Consider the following 17646-nt stretch of genomic DNA (forward strand, 5'->3'; position numbering starts at 1 on the left):
AACAGATTTAAATATAAATCTTATGAGTAAATTATTTTCATTTTCTTCTATTCTAGATAGTATATTTTAATTTGATTAATCCACCATTATATAAACAATAGTGAGAGTTTTATATATGTAATCTAGCAGGTGGGGGAGCTTTGAATTCTAAAGGCTGCATCTTTATGCCAAGAACTGTATTTATTGCAGTTGTAGACAAATGTGAAAGTAACTTTATGCTGAATTAAATAAATTTTAGTTGATTTAAAGACTTGTTTGGCATTGATAACAATAAAATCAGCTAGTTTTTCTATTAAAAACCCTAATGTGAACTATGAGTTTAGCTGATAATAATGTACCAGCATTGGTCCATCAGTTGTAACAGATACGCCGCACTAATGCCAGATATTAATAATGGGGGAAACTGTGGCTGTGGGTGGGGCAGGAAAAGGGTATATGGGAACTCTATACTTTCTGCTCAGTTTTTCTGCAAACCTCAAATGCTCTAAAAATTCATTTAAAAAAATGAGATGAAAGAAGAAAAAGTAAATGAAAAAAATTCCAAGGAAATAAAAGTAGAAGAAAATATAAATTAATGTATAATTTCAGAAAAAACTTGGTAGGACTATATCAAAAAACATGAATCAAGAAGAAAAAGACTAATACACCACTAGAACAATGAGCAAAAGATATCAATAGATTTTTTTTAAAGAACAGTAAATATTCGATTCGACTATGAGATAAATGTTCAATCACATTAGCACTAAAACTTAAAATATGAGATTTCATTTTTCTCTATGAAATTGGCAAACATTTTTAAAAGAGATAATAGTAATCATGAGGGGCCAAACAGGTCCTTTCACATATGACCAGTGAGGACTGTAAATTGGGATGACCTTTGGTCAGTAAAAGATTTTCCAGAACTTGGAAGGTAAAATATGATTGCACAATTCGTTTTTATGTCAGGGCATTGCATAACTAGCCCATCTAAGGTGAATTGAATCCTGACTTCTTCTTATTGATTTGCACATTTTGCAACTGTAAATTCAGATGTTACCTTGGTAAAATGTTAATATTTTTGTCCAATAGAGAGATAATTTCTGTCCTGCACAAATATGACTTCTGCTCTGTAAAGAAGATAGCACCAAAAGTTATGGTTTATCACCCTGTAGGACATTAATCAGATGTATATCTAATTTAGCAATAAATTTATAATGATTTTACTATTATTTTTCTTAGATATGTATGTATGTAAGTATATATTATGTATATGTATATTCTGTAGTATATATACATAATATACATACCATATGTGTATATATATCATATACATTATGGGATATACGTATATCCCATACATATATGTACACAATATGTATATTGTGTATACATATATACAAAATATATGTATATATAGTGTATATATTATATATTTATACATAATACATGCACATAATATATGCCTCTATAGATATATGTACATAATATATACACACAGATTCATATGTAATACATATAGGTACATAATATAGGTATATACTTATTCATATTATATGTATATACATATATTGACAGATATGCATAATATATATATACATATAGATAGATATACATTGCTTTTGTGTGTGTGTTTGTGTGTGTGTGTGTGTGTGTGTACACACACATAATTTCTCATGTCTTTCTTTGAACTGGCTTTGTTCTCCTCCTGGTTTCCTCATTAATGAGTTAAAATAAAAACTTGACCTGCACTTACTCTATATTTATATGAGAATACTTTTTAACATTTAAAAATTATACATTTGACCTTTTAGAGGAGTAAACTTGTCCAAATATGTTAAAATGTACATGCTTAAAAATGTACATGCTTTTTAACCTCTCAATTGCGTGTCTAAGAATTTATCCTAAGGAGGTACTGAGGTACTCAAAGATGGAGCTCTGAGAATGTTTATAGATGTGCCGTGTATAACAATGAAATATCAGAAACAAATGTGCAACACTAGGGCACTGATTAATACCTACGTGTGTTTGTGTTTGTTTTGGAGTTTCGGTTTTTGTTTTGTTTTGTTTTGTTTTGTTTTGACATAATCTCATTCTATCACCCAAGCTGGAGTGCAGTGCTGTGATCATGGCTCACTGCAACTTCAAACTCTTTGGGCTCAAGCAATCCTCCTGCCCCAGCCTCCTGAGTAGCTGGGACTATAGGTGTGTGCCACCATGCCCCACCCCTAAACATGTTTTAAGAACGGTTGTTTCCAGGCACATAAAATTTGTAATTTTAAAAGTTTTCTTTTATGTTGTTCATATTTTCTTGTGACACTTTCAAAAGAAAAAAGTTTGAAAGTCACAAAGTCTAATTCTACTGTTTTCATTCTTGTTGCTATCTATTGAGGGGCTTAGCCCCTGACTATAGTTTTTCCCTCTGTCCCAATTCCTGCTACTGTCTTAAGGAATTCAGAGCCCTTACACAGAACTGATCCAACACCCTGGCTTTTCTGTTCCTGAATTTCCCATTTCCAGTGATCTTTACCTCCACTGCACTTTTGTAATTCACTCTAAGACATTTTGATCCTGTTTTCATTCAGAATTAGTCATTGGTCCGCTCTAACACTTTTGGGCTTTTTTCTCTGCTTTGCTTTTAGATGAAAATGCTTTCGTTGTTTTTCCCATTTAAAAAAGAATGCACGTTTACTGGAAAAACTTTTCAGAAAATACAGAAAGATTTAAAAAAGAAAATTAAAACATTGCAGCTTGTGGATTAGCACTCAGCATGTTGGTCACCTTAGTCTTACTTCGTCATCCAGGTTGGAGTGCAGTGGTACCATCTTGACTCACGGCAACCTCCACCTCTTGGGTTCAAGCAATTCTCATTTCTCACCCAGATGCCACCACGCCTGGCTAACTTTTGTATTTTAGTAGAGACTGGGTTTCGCCATGTTGGTTAAGCTGATCTCGAACTCCTGACTTCAGGTGATCTGCCTGCCTTAGCCTCCCAAAGTGCTGGAATTATAGATGTGAGCCACTGCACCCAGCCCGAATTTTTCTTAGAAGACCTCAGAATTTGATGTATGTCTTATTCCATATGCTGTGGGTCAGCATTTTCCATAGTGAGAAACCTTCATCTCATGGGATATAAGATGATCTGTTGGAGTTTGGAAAGACAATATTGCAATGTCTATGTCCTTTATTTAATTTCTACTTTTGAGTATGTTGTATTTTGTAAAGAAAGCACTACCACAGTAGTACCTAGATGTAGTTTATAACAATAAGTATGCAGATATTGAGATTGCATGTTCAAAAATTTTTACTGATGGGGTTATGATAAAAAATAGTTTGCAAATCCCTTTCTATAAGTACACTCAGATGCAGAGTAGCAGACACAACTTGTCTTTTACTTTGGCCATATCTTTTTTTTTTTGAGATGGAGTCTCCCTCTGTTGCCCAGGCTGGAATACAGTGGTGTTATCTCAGCTCACTGCAACCTTCCTCTCCCAGGTTCAAGCGATTCTCCTGCCTGAGCCTCCTGAGTGGCTGGGATTACAGGTGTGTGCCACCTTGCCCAGCTAATTTTTGAATTTTTAGTAGAGACAGGTTTTCACCATGTTGGTCAGTCTGGTCTTGAACTCCTGACCTTGTGATCCACCCACCTTGGCTTTCCAAAGTGCTGAGATTACAGGTGTGAGCCACCGTGCCCTGCTGACTTTGGCCGTATATTACATCCTTTCAGATTCCTGAGGTGCCAGCAGTAATTCTTGTTTTGTTTTGTTTTGTTTTTGAGAGGGAGTCTCACTCTGTTGCCCAAGCTGGAGTGCAGTGGCAGGATGTCAGCTCACTGCAACCTCCGCCTCCCAGGTTCAAGCCATTCTCCTGTCTCAGCTTCCTGTGTACCTGGGATTACAGGTGCCCACCACCATGCCCGGCCAAATGTTTTGTATTTTTAGTAGAGACGGGGTTTCACCATGTTGGCTAGGCTGGTCTTGAATTCCTGATCTCAAGTGATCTGCTCGCTTCAGCCTCCCAAAGTGCTGGGATTACAGGTGTAATGTGCCTGACCTCCAGCAGTGACTCTTGTTATTTTGGATGAGGTACATTTGTGGCAGACATGAGGGCCCTTCATGACTGATCTTCGTAACAATCCAGCCACCACTCCTCCTTGTATTGGCTCCTGCCGTACTCAACTCTCACTGCTCCCCACTATGTGTCTTGTACCCACCAGTCACCTTCACAGTTTTGCAGGGACCGTGCCTCTGCGTCAAACTGTCAAGGAGGAAAAACTTTTCCTGTACGCTCTTAGGTTCATTCTCCAGAGGTGTGTGAGTTAAACTAATAAAATACAGATTCACTGGAGGAAGAAAAGTGTAATACATAATAGCTAACCGAAGAAGTAGTTCACTCCCTCATGGTTAGAGTTAGAGGTTTATTTGCCTAACTTAGTAGGAAAAAGGGAATGTGGAGAAGAGTCTTCTCTGGGAAGAACCAATAGGTTTCTTTAGGAAAGACAAATGGGATTTTAGGTGAGCAAATGGGAAATAAGAAAGTTGTGATGATGTTTGTTTTTGCACGTGCAAGTGGTCTTTCCACCTCCCTCACAGCCTTGAAAATCCTCTGGAGAAGAGATTTATAGTAGCCCCCTTTCCCAGAAATTGCCACTTTGATTCAGATAAGAAAAGCTCTGAGAGGCTTCTTTCTGCAACCTTTGACTTTCAACTGTCTTCAGCATAAAGTAATCTTCATAGCAACTCTGGAGCTCCAAGTGGTTCCCCACAGAACACACACACACACACACACACACACACACACACACACACCCCACATGCATGCAAACCTAAGCTATACCCACCCTACCGGCATTGTTTTGCCTGGCTAACATCTTTTCAACCTTTATTAATTTATTTATTCATTTATGCAACAGGGTCTTGTTCTGTCACCCGAGCTGAGGTGTAGTGGCTCTAAGAAGGCCCACTGCAGCCTCGACCTCCTGCCTCAAGCAATCCTCTCACCTCAGCCTCCTGACTAGCTGGACCCATACACACATGCCACATGCCTGACTATTTTTTTTTCTATTTTCTCCTAGGCTCCAAGCCATCCACCTGCCTTGGCCTTCTCAAGTGTCGGGATTACAGACGTGAGCCACTGCATCCAGCCTTTTCGACCTTTAAAACAGCTGTAGCATCATCCTGGGAAACTTTCCCTTCACACCCTTCTCAAGGCCACATCGAGTCCCTTTCCAATGTCTCCCCAGTACCTCAGGAATCATTTGGTCAGAGCATTCAGTACACTGTGTTCTTGTTATTCATTTCTGGTCCTACTTCTGACCTATAAATTGATGAAGCATGCTTGAGTACTGTTTCTGCCATATGGTGGATGCTCCATAAATGTCTATTGAAAACATGAATGCGCTAGATGCAGTGGCTTGCACAAGTAATCCTAGGACTTTGGGAGGCTGAGGCAGGCAGATCTGAGGTCAGGAGTTTGAGACCAGTCTGGCCAACATGATGAAATCCCTTCTCTACTAAAAAATACAAGTATTTGGCCAGTTGTGGTGGCATACACCTGTAATCCCAGCTACTCAGGTGGCTTGAACCTGGGAAGTGGAGGTTGCAGTGAGCTGAGATGGCACCACTGTACTCCTGCCTGGGTGACAGAGTGAGATTCTGTCTCAAAAAAAGAAACAAAAAAGAGAAAGAAGGAAAGAAGAGAGAGAGAGAGAGAGAGGAAAGAAAACATGTATGAATGGTTATATCGTTTGAATATTTGTTCCCGCCCAAATCTCATATTGAATTATAATCCCCAATGCTGGAGGTGGGGCCTGGTAGGAGATGTTTGGGTCATGGGGCAGATCCCTCATGGCTTGGTGCTATGTTTGTAATGGTGAGTTCTTGCAGGATCTATCATTTAAAACTATGTGGTGCCTCCCCTCCTCTCTCTCTTACTCTCTATCTCTCTCTCTCTCTCTCACCCCTCTCCGTCTCTCCTGCTTTCCTCCTTTCCCCATGTGATGTGCCTAGTCCCCTTTCACCTTCTGCCGTGATTGTAAGCTTCCTGAGGCTTCCCTAGAAGCTAAGCAGATGCCAGCACCATGCTCCCTGTAAAGCCTGCAGAACTGTGAGGTGATTAAAGCTCTTTTCTCTATAAATCATCCCGTTTCGGGTTTTTTTTTTTTTTTAATAGCACTGCAAGAATGGCCTAATACAATGATAATATTATTTTGGCAAACTGCATACTTTGAATATGGAACTCTTTTGAGAGGACATTCCTTGTACTTGAAAACGTGGCTTGATTAGTTTTTTTTTTTTTAATTTTTAAGAATTGTGGAATTGTAAATACATATAAAATTTACCATTGTCAATTTATCATTGTCAAGACCAGTGTCAGGAAGCATTTTCTCCATGTTTTCTTCTAGGAGTTTTGTGTTTCAGATCTTACACTTAAGTCTCTAGTCCATTTTGATTTAATTTTTGTGGGTGGTATAAGATGGGGTAGACAGATTCTGCCAGTGCTGTTGTTGTGTGTAGGAAAAAGGACAGACTTTTGGTGCTTCCAGCTCTGCCATCTTCTCAGAGTCCTCCCCTTAATTAAGTTTGTTGAGGTTAACACAGCAAAATGAAGAACGATGAACCAAAGTAAAGAGCCATGGCACGCAGGATGAAAGTAAGATGGATTGCATCTACTGAAGTGCCTTTAGCTGAAGTCTGTGAGAGTAAGAGCTGTGAAATTCTAGGCAAGTGTGGTATAGAGAAAGAGCCCTCACTGGGAAGCAGAAGATTTGAGCTTCGCTTCCAGCTCTGTCACTTTCACTCTTTGACCCTTTGTTTTCTTGCCTATGGAATGAGGAAAGAATACGTAATTTATGAGCTGTAGACAGAGAGAATGTATTTGAAATGGCATTGTAAACTTCAGAGCGCTGTACAGAGTGTGAAGTGATTTGCGAATGCAGCACAGGAGAATCTGATTCAACCAGAGACGGTGGAAGCATTTCATGTGAAGATGCTTGGGGAGACATCAAGCCCTTCAATAGTCCACTTTCTTGCGATGCACTCTTCCTTTATTTTTTCTTTTTATTTCAATAGGTTTTTGGGGAATAACTGGTGTTTGGTTACATAGATAAGTTCTTTAGTGATAATTTCTGAGATTTTGGTCGCTTATCAGCTGAGCAGTGTGCACTGTACCCAGTGTGTAGTCTTTTATCCCTTACCTGCCTCCCACCATTTCCCCTGAATCTCCAAAGTCTATTGTCTCCTTCTTAGGCCTTTGCGTCCTCATAGCTTGGCTCCCACTTATGAATGAGGGTATATGATGTTTGGTTTTCCATTCCTGAGTCACTCCACTTAGAATAATGGTCTCCAATTCTATCCAGGTTGCTGCAAATGCCATTATTCTGCTCCTTTTTATGGCTGAGTAGTATTCTAAGCACTGTAGAAAGGCCAATCAGAGAGCCATTCTGGTGGAGGAGCTTCTCAGGGGCCCTGGAATCATGCCACTTCAGCAGTTACTTGCTCTACCTCCTCATGCTTCACTGTGATCTCAGGTACTAATCCACAGCTTGTGGCTATGCCTCTACACAGTACACAAATGGAACTGGAAACCCCAGTTTCACCCAGACAGCTTGCCTGCTCTGGGTTTAGGCAACCCACCAAAAACTTGCAGCAAACCAAACCAGTGATTCCAATTTAAATTGAAAGAGTGCATTCCCAATTCCCAATTGCAAAAATATAGAACCAGCCCAAATGACCAGCAATCAATGAGTGGATAAAGAAAATGTGATATGCGTGTGTGTGCGCGCGCGTGCACACACACACACACACAGACACACCATGGAATACTACTCAGCAGTAAAAAGGAGTGAAATAATGGTATTTGCAGCAACCTGGATAGAATTGGAGACCATTATTCTAGATGACTCAGGAAAGGAAAATCAATCTCTTTGGTAGGATCCAACATCCTACTTGGAACAAGAAATCTTGCACTGTTATCTAAATACATTTTCTTATTTTTGTTTTTTAGAGACAGGGTCTTACTCTGTCACTCTGGCTGGCGTAGCAGCACAACCATAGCTCACTGCAGCCGGGAACTGCCGGACTCAAGCAATCCTTCTGCCTCAGCCTCCCAAGCAGGTGGGCCTACAGGTGTGCGTCACCACCTCCAGCCTATAATTCTTAACCAAGGCTCCACAAGAATCTGTCTTTTCCTTCCCAGAACAACACAAATCATAAGAACAATGAAGATTCATGTAGATGTATGGATGTGTACCTGTGTAATTCCAAGTAGTTTATATACATTGACCCATTTAATCTTCATTACAGCCCCGGGAGTTTGGTGTTGCCTTTGTCACCACATTTCATGGAGGAAGACATAAAGTATGGAATGTGACAAGTCTTTCCAAAGAACATAGAGCTAGTAGGTAGCAAAGCTGGAACCAGAACCAGCTGTTGAGTCTAATACCTAACTCACGATGTTGTTGGCTATATAATTGTGAGAATGGGGCAGAATATGTAACTGTTTGTTAATTCCCTGTGAACAGTTGGTCTGTGCTTCCCCATGCCCCTTCTTATTTAAAAAACTGTGTTAGCTTGCTTTTTAATGTTTCCATTATAGAATGAAGGGAACTAAACCTTTCCCTCTGGGCTCCCCATGATTAGATTGTAATTAGATGTCACCATTAGCCCACAAAGTCTTCTCTGAAGGAAAGAAAAAAATAGGCCAAAACATTTCCCTTCCTGTGCAATGCCCAACAGTTTGCTCTCTTTTTAGTGGTTACCCACTTGCGTCGCAGAGGCTCAGTGGCAGGTACAGGACAGTCCCTCTCTCATCTGCCCCCAAAGACCCCATGAGTGGAGCCAGTCCTGAGCCCTGGGCCATTTGGATCACTGTAGGCAGAGGACAGGAGCAGAGCAGAAAATAGTCAGGATTTTGGGTACTCCTGTTTCAAGAAGTAAAGGGAGGTTCAAACCTTTTGTCTGATCTGTGCATTTGTGTGTCTCTTAATGTCTATTTACTTGCAATTAAAAAGAAATCGAAGTCCAGTCTGGCTCAGAGTGGAAAGGTGGCCCTAAGTGTGCCAGATCCTGAAATATTCAAATTAAGGCATGAGAGGTTCTTGCTAAAATAGAGGTGTCATTATGGGCTGGGCGCGATGGTGCATGACTGTAGTCCCAGCACTTTGGGAGGCTGAGGCAGGTGGATCACCTGAGGTCAAGAGTTAGCGACCAGCCTGAGTAACATGGTGAAACCCGATCTCTACTAAATACAAAAAAAATTAGCTGGCCATGGTGTTGCATGCCTGTAATCCAAGTTATTTGGGAGACTGAGGCAGGAGAATTGCTTGTCCCTAAAAGGCAGAGGTTTCAGTGAGCTGAGATTGCACTATTGCACTCCAGCCTAGGCAACAAGAGCGAAACTCCATCTCAAAAAGAAAAGAAAAAAATGGGTGTCATTACATGGGAGCAAGATACTAAGCCATAACAGCTATTTATAGGTATTAGAGCTTAGCTGTAATTCATTTATCATAGTGCAAATTCTTCTAGGTGAGGATGGATGAGGGGCAGCATCCTTTGCCTGAAGAGCAGCTGGGGGTAGACTCTTGGCTTGGTGTTTGCTAGGCACTGGCAGTGCCACTGCTTCGACCCACAGAGAAGACATGTACGCGGGACTGGAGGAGGTGCTGTCAGCCTTCTCATCCTGCAAGGGCTTAGGTTGGCCTGTCTAGAAGTCATTTTGTCTAAAATAAATTAAAGGAAATAATGTACATGTAACTCTTTGGAAATTGAGATAAGACAGTATAGATAAATCCATAACAACATAAAAGGGAGATTCTGATATAGACAGACACCCAAACATTGGAAATTTGATTTAGACAGAATTAAAATTTTATTCTCTCTCACAAATGTGATGTTTTAAAAATGTGGGCTTAGGATGACAGCGCATCCTAAGAAACTTATATAAGGAGACAAAGAGGTGCTTATTCTAATAAGATCTAAGACGAGGGCAGTCAGAAAAACCATCTGTCTGCTTGGCGTTTTTCTTGAGAGGCAACATTGTTGATCCTGTGTTTGGTTTTGGGTCTTTGGTTTGTCTGGCTTGCTCTTATACCAGAAGAATTGGTGACAGTGTATCTTAGCTATTGATTGCTGTACAATCCTGACAGTCAAACAGAGCTGCCTGCAAACTTGGAGCTGGAGGGTCGAGAAGACAAAAGAGGAATTTTCTTTTTTCACTTACAACATTGCCAAATTTTCCCATTTTCTTAGAATTGAATCTATTACTTAGAGAGAAAATGAAGAGATTTTTAAGAGAAGCAAGATGGGGAATAAAAGGAGTAGGAGTTGGGGGAATTTGAATGGGGATCTATAATTTTAAAAAATTATTTATTTATTTATTTATTCATTCATTCATTCTTTTTGAGACCGAGTATCTTCAAGGAGCTTACAGTCAAGTGCAGGAGATAATCTATGAACAAGGAAACCAATTCAAATAAGCTTTATAGGGTTCTGTGATGGAGAATTAGGAAGCCTTAGATAGGATAGTTGCTGAAGGCCTTTGGGAGGAAATGACATTTGAGCTGAGACCAGAGCATGGAGTGATGACTGGGTGGGGGCTCAGTGGATGGTGGCATCTGAGGCAGAGGGAATGGCGTACACAAAAGCTGAGATGTTGAAAACACTTCACGAATAGATGAAGGTCTACATTTGACTAGGGTCTTGCTTTTGGCATTAACCAAGAAACAGGACTTCAAGAACACTAAAACCTTAGTGACAAATAGAAACCTTTCCTACTTCTGGGAAATTCAGCTAGCTCATCAGAAAATTCAGGTGCCAGGCCAGGTGCGGTGGCTCACGTCTGTAATCCCAGCACTTTGGGAGGCAGAGGTTGGTGGACAGCTTGAGCCCAGGAGTTTGAGACCAGCCTGGGCAACATGGTGAGATCCTGTCTCTACAAAAAATACAAAAATTAGCTGGGCATGGTGGTGCACATCTGTAGTCTCAGCTACTCAGGAGGCTAAGGTGGGAGGATCACTTGAGGCTGGGAGGTCGAGGGTATAGTGAGCCATAATTGCACCTCTGCACTCCAGCCTGGGTGTCAGCATGCCACTGCACTCAGCCGTCTTTGGATGATTTTTACTTATTTCTAAAATACAGTAGAGTTTAGCATCGATTCACTTTCTATTTTTCTTTTGCTTTTGACAAACGTAAGAAGTGAAAAATATTTTTTACCAAAAAATGTGTAAGAGGAATGGCTTTCCATTCTTTGAATTCATTATGAATCAATTGTATGACAACCCTGTAATAGGATAACTTAATAGTCTGTCAACTGACAACCAACTTTAACCCCCAGTCAATAGAGTATCTATGTTCTCAACTCTGGCACTGGTACTTCCAGTTGCCTACTTTTTTGGCAGAGGTTTTTACACTGGTGGCCCAGGCACTGGAAGAAGATTCTGGATGGAGGGCAGTGCACCTTTGGCTGAAAGGTAACTGTGAAAAGCTCAGTGGTAAAGGTGAGCCTGAGCTTCCAGCACTGGCATGTGCTTTAGGCAAATGACTTTAGACAAGAGTGTATGTGAAAACTGAGAATCTGAAAATTGATTTCCTTAAAATTCTCTGTGATGACAGCCACTGAGCTTCTTGTGGCCCAGCGTGAAGACCGCTGTCCAGAAAAGCTTCTGCTCACGAATATCATGGTCAAGAACATTCTCAGCATCCCTGTTTGTACCAGCCCCAGACTAGAAACAAGCCAAATACCCCTTGTCAGGAGAGAGCAAAAATACACTTTAATCTTTTCACATAATGCAATTAAATACTGCAGTGAAAAACAAATTAACGGCTGGGTGTGGGGGCTCATGTCTGTAATCTCAGCACTTTGGGAGGTCGAGGCAGGTGGATCACCTGAGGTCAGGAGTTCAAGACCAGCCTGGCCAATATGGTGAAACCCTGTCTCTACAAAAATACAAAAATTAGCCAGGTATGGTGGTGTGTGCCTGTAATCCAAGCTACTTGGGAGGCTGAAACAGGAGAATCGCTTGAACCTGGGAGGTGGAGGTTGCAGTGAGCTGAGATCACACCATTGCACTCCAGCCTGGGTGACAGAATAAGACTCTGTCTCCAGAAAAAGAAAAGAAAAACAAACTAACTATATACAATGATATGGCAACTCAACAAGATGAATCTTGGAAACATGATGTTGAGAAAAAACAAACAAAAAAACAACCAACTTACCAACCCCCCCCCCCAAAAAACAACAACCAACCATGCAAGTTACAAAAGACTATGACCTGGCCTTCTCTGACCTTCATAGTATTTCCTGAAACCATCCTTAGAAAGCTCAAAAACATGGCCAATCGTGGTGGCTCACGCCTGTAATTCTAGCACTTTGGGAGGCCAAGGCGGGCAGATCTATCATAAAATACAAAATCTATGATAAAATACAAAAAATTAGCCAGGTATGATGGTGCATATGTGTCATCCCAGCTACTTGGGAGGCTGAGGCAGGAGAATCGCTTGAACCCTGGAGGTGGGCGTTGCAGTGAGTTGCGATTGTCCACCTGGACAGCAGAGCAATACTCTGTCTCCAACCCACCCCCCGCAAAAAACAAAAAACAAAAAGAAAGCTCCAAAAATGTGAAATCAACAATATGTGCTTAGGCATACATACATCAAAAAAAATTTTTTTTGAGATGGAGTTTCTCGTTTCCCAGGCTGGAATGCAGTGGTGCAATCTCGGCTCGCTGAAACCTCCGCCTCGTGGGTTGAAGCGATTCTTTTGTCTCAGCCTCCCAAGTAGATGGGATTAAAGGCACCTGCCACCACACCTGGCTAATTTTTTGTATTTAGTAGAGACGGGGTTTCACCATGTCGATCAGGCCAGTCTCGAACTCCTGACCTCAGGTGATCCACCCACATTGGCTTCCCAAAGTGCTGGGATTATAGGCATGAGCCACCTTGCCCAGCCTAAAAAAATTTTTTTTAAGACAGCAAAATGATAAAATTCAGAATAGTGCTTACTTCTGAAAAGGGGACGCAAGTATCAGAAAAAGGAGAAACATATTGGCAGATGCAGTCTATGCTGTCCCGAAATATGCTACTCTGGCCTACGGATTACCTTGAGGTAGAGGCTCTTGGAAAAAGCAGGTGCTTGGAGGACACTCTCACCTCCCCTTTTTTTCCTGAAAAGAGATAAAAATCTCATATGAAAGATGCCCTCCTTACATCAGGAGGAAGGAAACATCACCAAGAGATGGGGAGTCTAGGCCAAGAGAAATCTACACAAACATGATGTTAAAGTAACCATCATCTTCCTTTGGTCTTCTCATATATGGTAGGTACCTTTCCACAATTGTCTCTCTTTGTTCAATCAAGAATGTAAGCACTTAGGTTTTGCTACTCCTTTGGGTTTTTATTTTTCTATGGGGATTCCCAAGTACGTATAAAAATCCATATGCATTTCTCCTGTAAATCTATGTCAATTCAATTCTAAGGTCCAGCCAGAAACAGTAAGAGGATGAAAATAAAGTTTTGCCTTCCCTATGCAAAAATTATTCATGGGGCGATTGGTTTGCAGACGATAATTATAGTTTTATGGATTGTAATTTAAATATATGTTACATATGTACTTACCTATATATGACCTGTATTTATCTTTGAATACAAATGAAGAAAATTCAAAAAAAGGGAAAGGAGAATACATGAAGTTAGACTTGATTTAAAAAGAGAAAGAAGTGCAAAGGAGTAGATTTGACTTAATTTTCCTGTTTCTTTGTTCTCTAAGGCAAGAGTAAGTTAGGTTGATACATTCTTATCCCTTTATCTTTGTCATTTGTTTACTTATTTTGAGACAGTCTCACTCTGTCACCTAAGCTGGAATGCAATGGTGCCATCTTGGCTCACTGCAACCTCCACCTCCCGGATTCAAGCGATTCTCCTACCTTAGCCTCCTGCATAGCTGGCATTATAGGCTCCCGCTATCACGCCCAGATAATTTTTGTATTTTTAGTAGAGTTGGGGTTTTGCCATGTTGTCCAGGCTGGTCTCGAACTCCTGACATCAGGTGATCCACCCGCCTTGGCCTCCCGAAGTGCTGGGATTACTTATGGGCATGAGCCACCATGCCTGGCCTAGTAACTTTTTTAATAGACACCGTAGAAAACTAGGACAGGATTGATTTATAGGTTTAGTTTATTCATTTTAATTGCTATGTAGAATTCCACTGTATGTGTTCTTTGCCTATTACTTCTCAAAACTGTATTTGGGAGATTTAATCATGCTGCATGTGCCAGAGTTGTCCACAGTTTTATTAGTTTTCTACTGAATGACTATACATTTTATTTCTCTATACTTATGTTGATGGACATTATGTTATTTCCATTTTTTTGTTATAAGCAATGTTATGAAAATTTTTGAATTTGTTTTCTTATGTACATGTGCAAGACTTTCTCATGGGGCTGGGCACAGTGGCTCACACCTGCAATCCCAGCACTTTGAGAGGCCAAGATGGGAGTATCACTTGAGCCCAGGAGTTCAAGGCCAGCCTGGGAAACATAGCAAGATCTCATCTCCACAAAAAATTAAAAAACAACTGGGCATAGTGGCATGCACCCGTAGTCTTAGCTATTCAGGAGCTTGAAGTGGAAAGATCACTTGAGCTCAGGAGGTCAACGCTGCAGTGGGTCTTGATCGTTCCACTGTACTCCAGCCTGGGCAACAGCACAAGACCCTGCCTCAAAAGAAACAAAAATATTTTCTTAATAGGGCAATGGGTTGATAACCCACTGGGATAATGAATCTAATGTGCAGCCAGGTTTTTAACTGAAGGGGAGTGGAATTGCTGGATTGTAGGAAGTATGCAACATTTACTTTATTATATGGACTAAATTGCTCTCCAAAGTGGTTCTAACAATTTAACCTCCTCTGGTAATACATAAAACTGTCCCTTTTCCTACAAATTCACATTTGACTTTAAAATGTTTGCCAATGTGATGAGTATAAAATGGCCTCTCCTTTTTATTCTAACGTGAATTTCCCTGATTACTAGAAAGGATGAATATGTTTACTAATGTTTATTGGGCATCTGCCTCTCCTGTTCCTTGAATTGCCTGGATAATGTAGAACAACATAAGAGACCCAACATGCAGGACAACACCAATATGAAAATGTACTGTACCCCCACAGGCCTTGATGGTTATTTAAATAGTATTTATTAAATTTAAGTAACTTTAAGTGAAATTTACATGAGGAACTCATGAATGTAGTATTTAATAAAATGTATCATGCATGTATCACTTAATAAAATCTAAGTAGTAATACTTGTCTTTTCATATCAAGAAGAATTTAAAGTTATTGAAGCTCTGAGAAATTTTAACATGGCTCTTTTGACAAACACGTCCTACTTTTTCTACTTATTTATTTATTTATTTAAGATGAAGTCTCACTCTGTTGCCAGACTAGAGTGCAGTGGCGTGATCTTGGCTCACTGAAAACTCTGCCTCCTGGGTTCAAGAGATTCTTCTGCGTCAGCCTTCTGAATAGCTAGGATTACAGGTGCCCGCCACCATGCCTGGCTAAGTTGCATATTTTTAGTAGCGATGGAGTTTCACTACGTTGGCCAGGCTGGTCTCGAACTCCTGACATCAAGTGATCCTCCTGCCTTGGCCTTCCAAAGTGCTGGGATTGCAGGAGTGAGCCACTGCATATGGCCAACATGTCCTACTTTTTATGTTTCTGATTTAGCAATCAAAGTCAAGAACATGAACCCATTTTTCATTAAACAATGAACATATTTTAGATTCTAACCAGTTCATTTAAGAAGAATGAAAAGTGACAGGGCACAGTGGCTAACACCTGTAATCCCAGCACTTTGGGAGGCCGAGGTGAGTGGATCACCTGAAGTCAGGAGTTTGAGACCAGCCTGGCCAACATGGTGAAACCCTGTCTCTATTAAAAAAAGGAAAAAAAGAAGAAGAACGAAAATCTTCTAGCAACAAGGATATGATCCTGATAATGATTGAATGTTTAAAAGTATTTAATTCTTAGGTTAAAGGAAAGGACTTAGAAAATCACAGGTGGGTGGGTGTTCTGCTCAGTGCTTCTAAAGCTGCAGTGTGCGAGACAACCGCTCACTCCAAAGATCTGTTCACCCAAATGCTGATACTCTCCTTTCCCAGTTCCCTACTGTCCTCTGGCTCTTGAGAAATATCAGAAGCAAAAAGTCAGAAATGATGCTGTCTGTGATTTCACTGCTCCCTCTTTTGGACACAGACTGCACTTGCACGATGAGAGTCATCCACTTTCCATGGCATAATATAAGACTTCCGTTTCTGTATTTCGACTTTGTAATCAAAACTATCGAATGATATTTAGTATAGAATGACTTCGAATGAATATTTTTATGTATCTATATATTTAATCTAGACATACTATCTGCCATAGGTATATAAATATAGATAGATGATAGAGATATGACTAGAGATTTAGATAGATACAGGTGATAGGCTTGTTTTCCTTCTCTGTTTTTTCTAAGTCTTTATGACATGGATCTTCCCTCCACAAAGTATTTTAAAATATTGTTATCAATTGGCAATTTACCCTTGACTTCATGTCTTTTTCTTAAATTCTGTTTCATACTTTTTAATAATAATATTTTTTAGTTTTCTGATGTGATATTTTTCCCCGAAAGGGAAATTGGCTTAGCACAAATCACTAACTTTATTTTATTATTATTATTGAGACAGACTTTTGCTTGTAGCCCAGGCTGGAGTGCAGTGGCACAATCTTGGCTCACTGCAACCTCCACCTCCCCAGTTCAAGCGATTCTCCTGGCTCAGCCTCCTGGGTAGCTGGTATTACAGGCACGTGACACCACTCTCAGCTAATTTTTTGTATTTTTATTAGAAACAGGGTTTCGCCATGTAGGTCAGGCTGGTCTTGAACTCCTGACCTCAAATGATCTGCCTGCCTCGGCCTCCCGAAGTGCTGGGATTACAGGTGTGAGCCACTATTTTTGAGACAAGCTCTTGCTGTTTCAAAAGGCTGGAGTGTGGTGGTGCAATCACCACTCACTGCAGCCTTAACCTCTTGGGCTCAAGTGATCCTCCCACCTCAGCCTCCTGAGTACCTGGGACTTCAGGCGTGCACCACTATGCTCGGCTAATTTTTGTATTTTTCATTGAGATGGGGTTTCTCCATGTTGCCCAGGCTGGTCTCAGAATTCCTGAGATCAAGTGATCCACCCACTGTGACCTCCCAGGGTGTTGTGATTACAGGTGTGAGCCACCACGCCCGGCACCAACTTCATTATACCAGCCTGTATTTTCCTTTCCTTTCTATTCTTCCCTCTTTCCCTTCCTTCCTTTCCTCCCTTCTCCCCTTTTTGTAATCTTTTGTAACTACTGAAATGATCACAAATGATCACGTGTTCCTTGCTATAGTGCAAGGTATATTGGGATATCAGAATCTATGCGGTAGCTAATAGCCATATATAAGTCAGAGGGTCCCTCTATTACTTTTGTTATTAAGTTGAGCGAAGGTTTTGTTGGCTTTACAATTAATTAGTTGATACATGCATATGATGCAAATTAATGCAGTATCAAATGTATACAGTGGGGGGGAAAGTCTGCTTTACTCATCAGCTCCCCGCCTAAGGGACAATCTCTGTTGCCTGTTCCTTAACACATGTATTTTA

General features: G+C 40.6%; 1 protein-coding gene across 1 annotated transcript in view; it reads left to right on the forward strand.

Moving 5' to 3' along the window:
- Positions 1-2584, forward strand: part of LOC108298187 (melanoma inhibitory activity protein 2-like) — a 6037-nt gene extending 3453 nt beyond the window's left edge. Inside the window, 1 exon segment of the mRNA XM_037735687.1 lies at positions 2562-2584. Coding sequence (XP_037591615.1) covers positions 2562-2584 — 23 coding nt within the window.
- The last annotated feature ends 15062 nt before the right edge of the window (positions 2585-17646 follow it).

This window comes from Cebus imitator, unplaced genomic scaffold (genome assembly GCF_001604975.1).
Source record: "Cebus imitator isolate Cc_AM_T3 unplaced genomic scaffold, Cebus_imitator-1.0 Scaffold911, whole genome shotgun sequence".
Lineage (NCBI taxonomy): Eukaryota > Metazoa > Chordata > Mammalia > Primates > Cebidae > Cebus > Cebus imitator.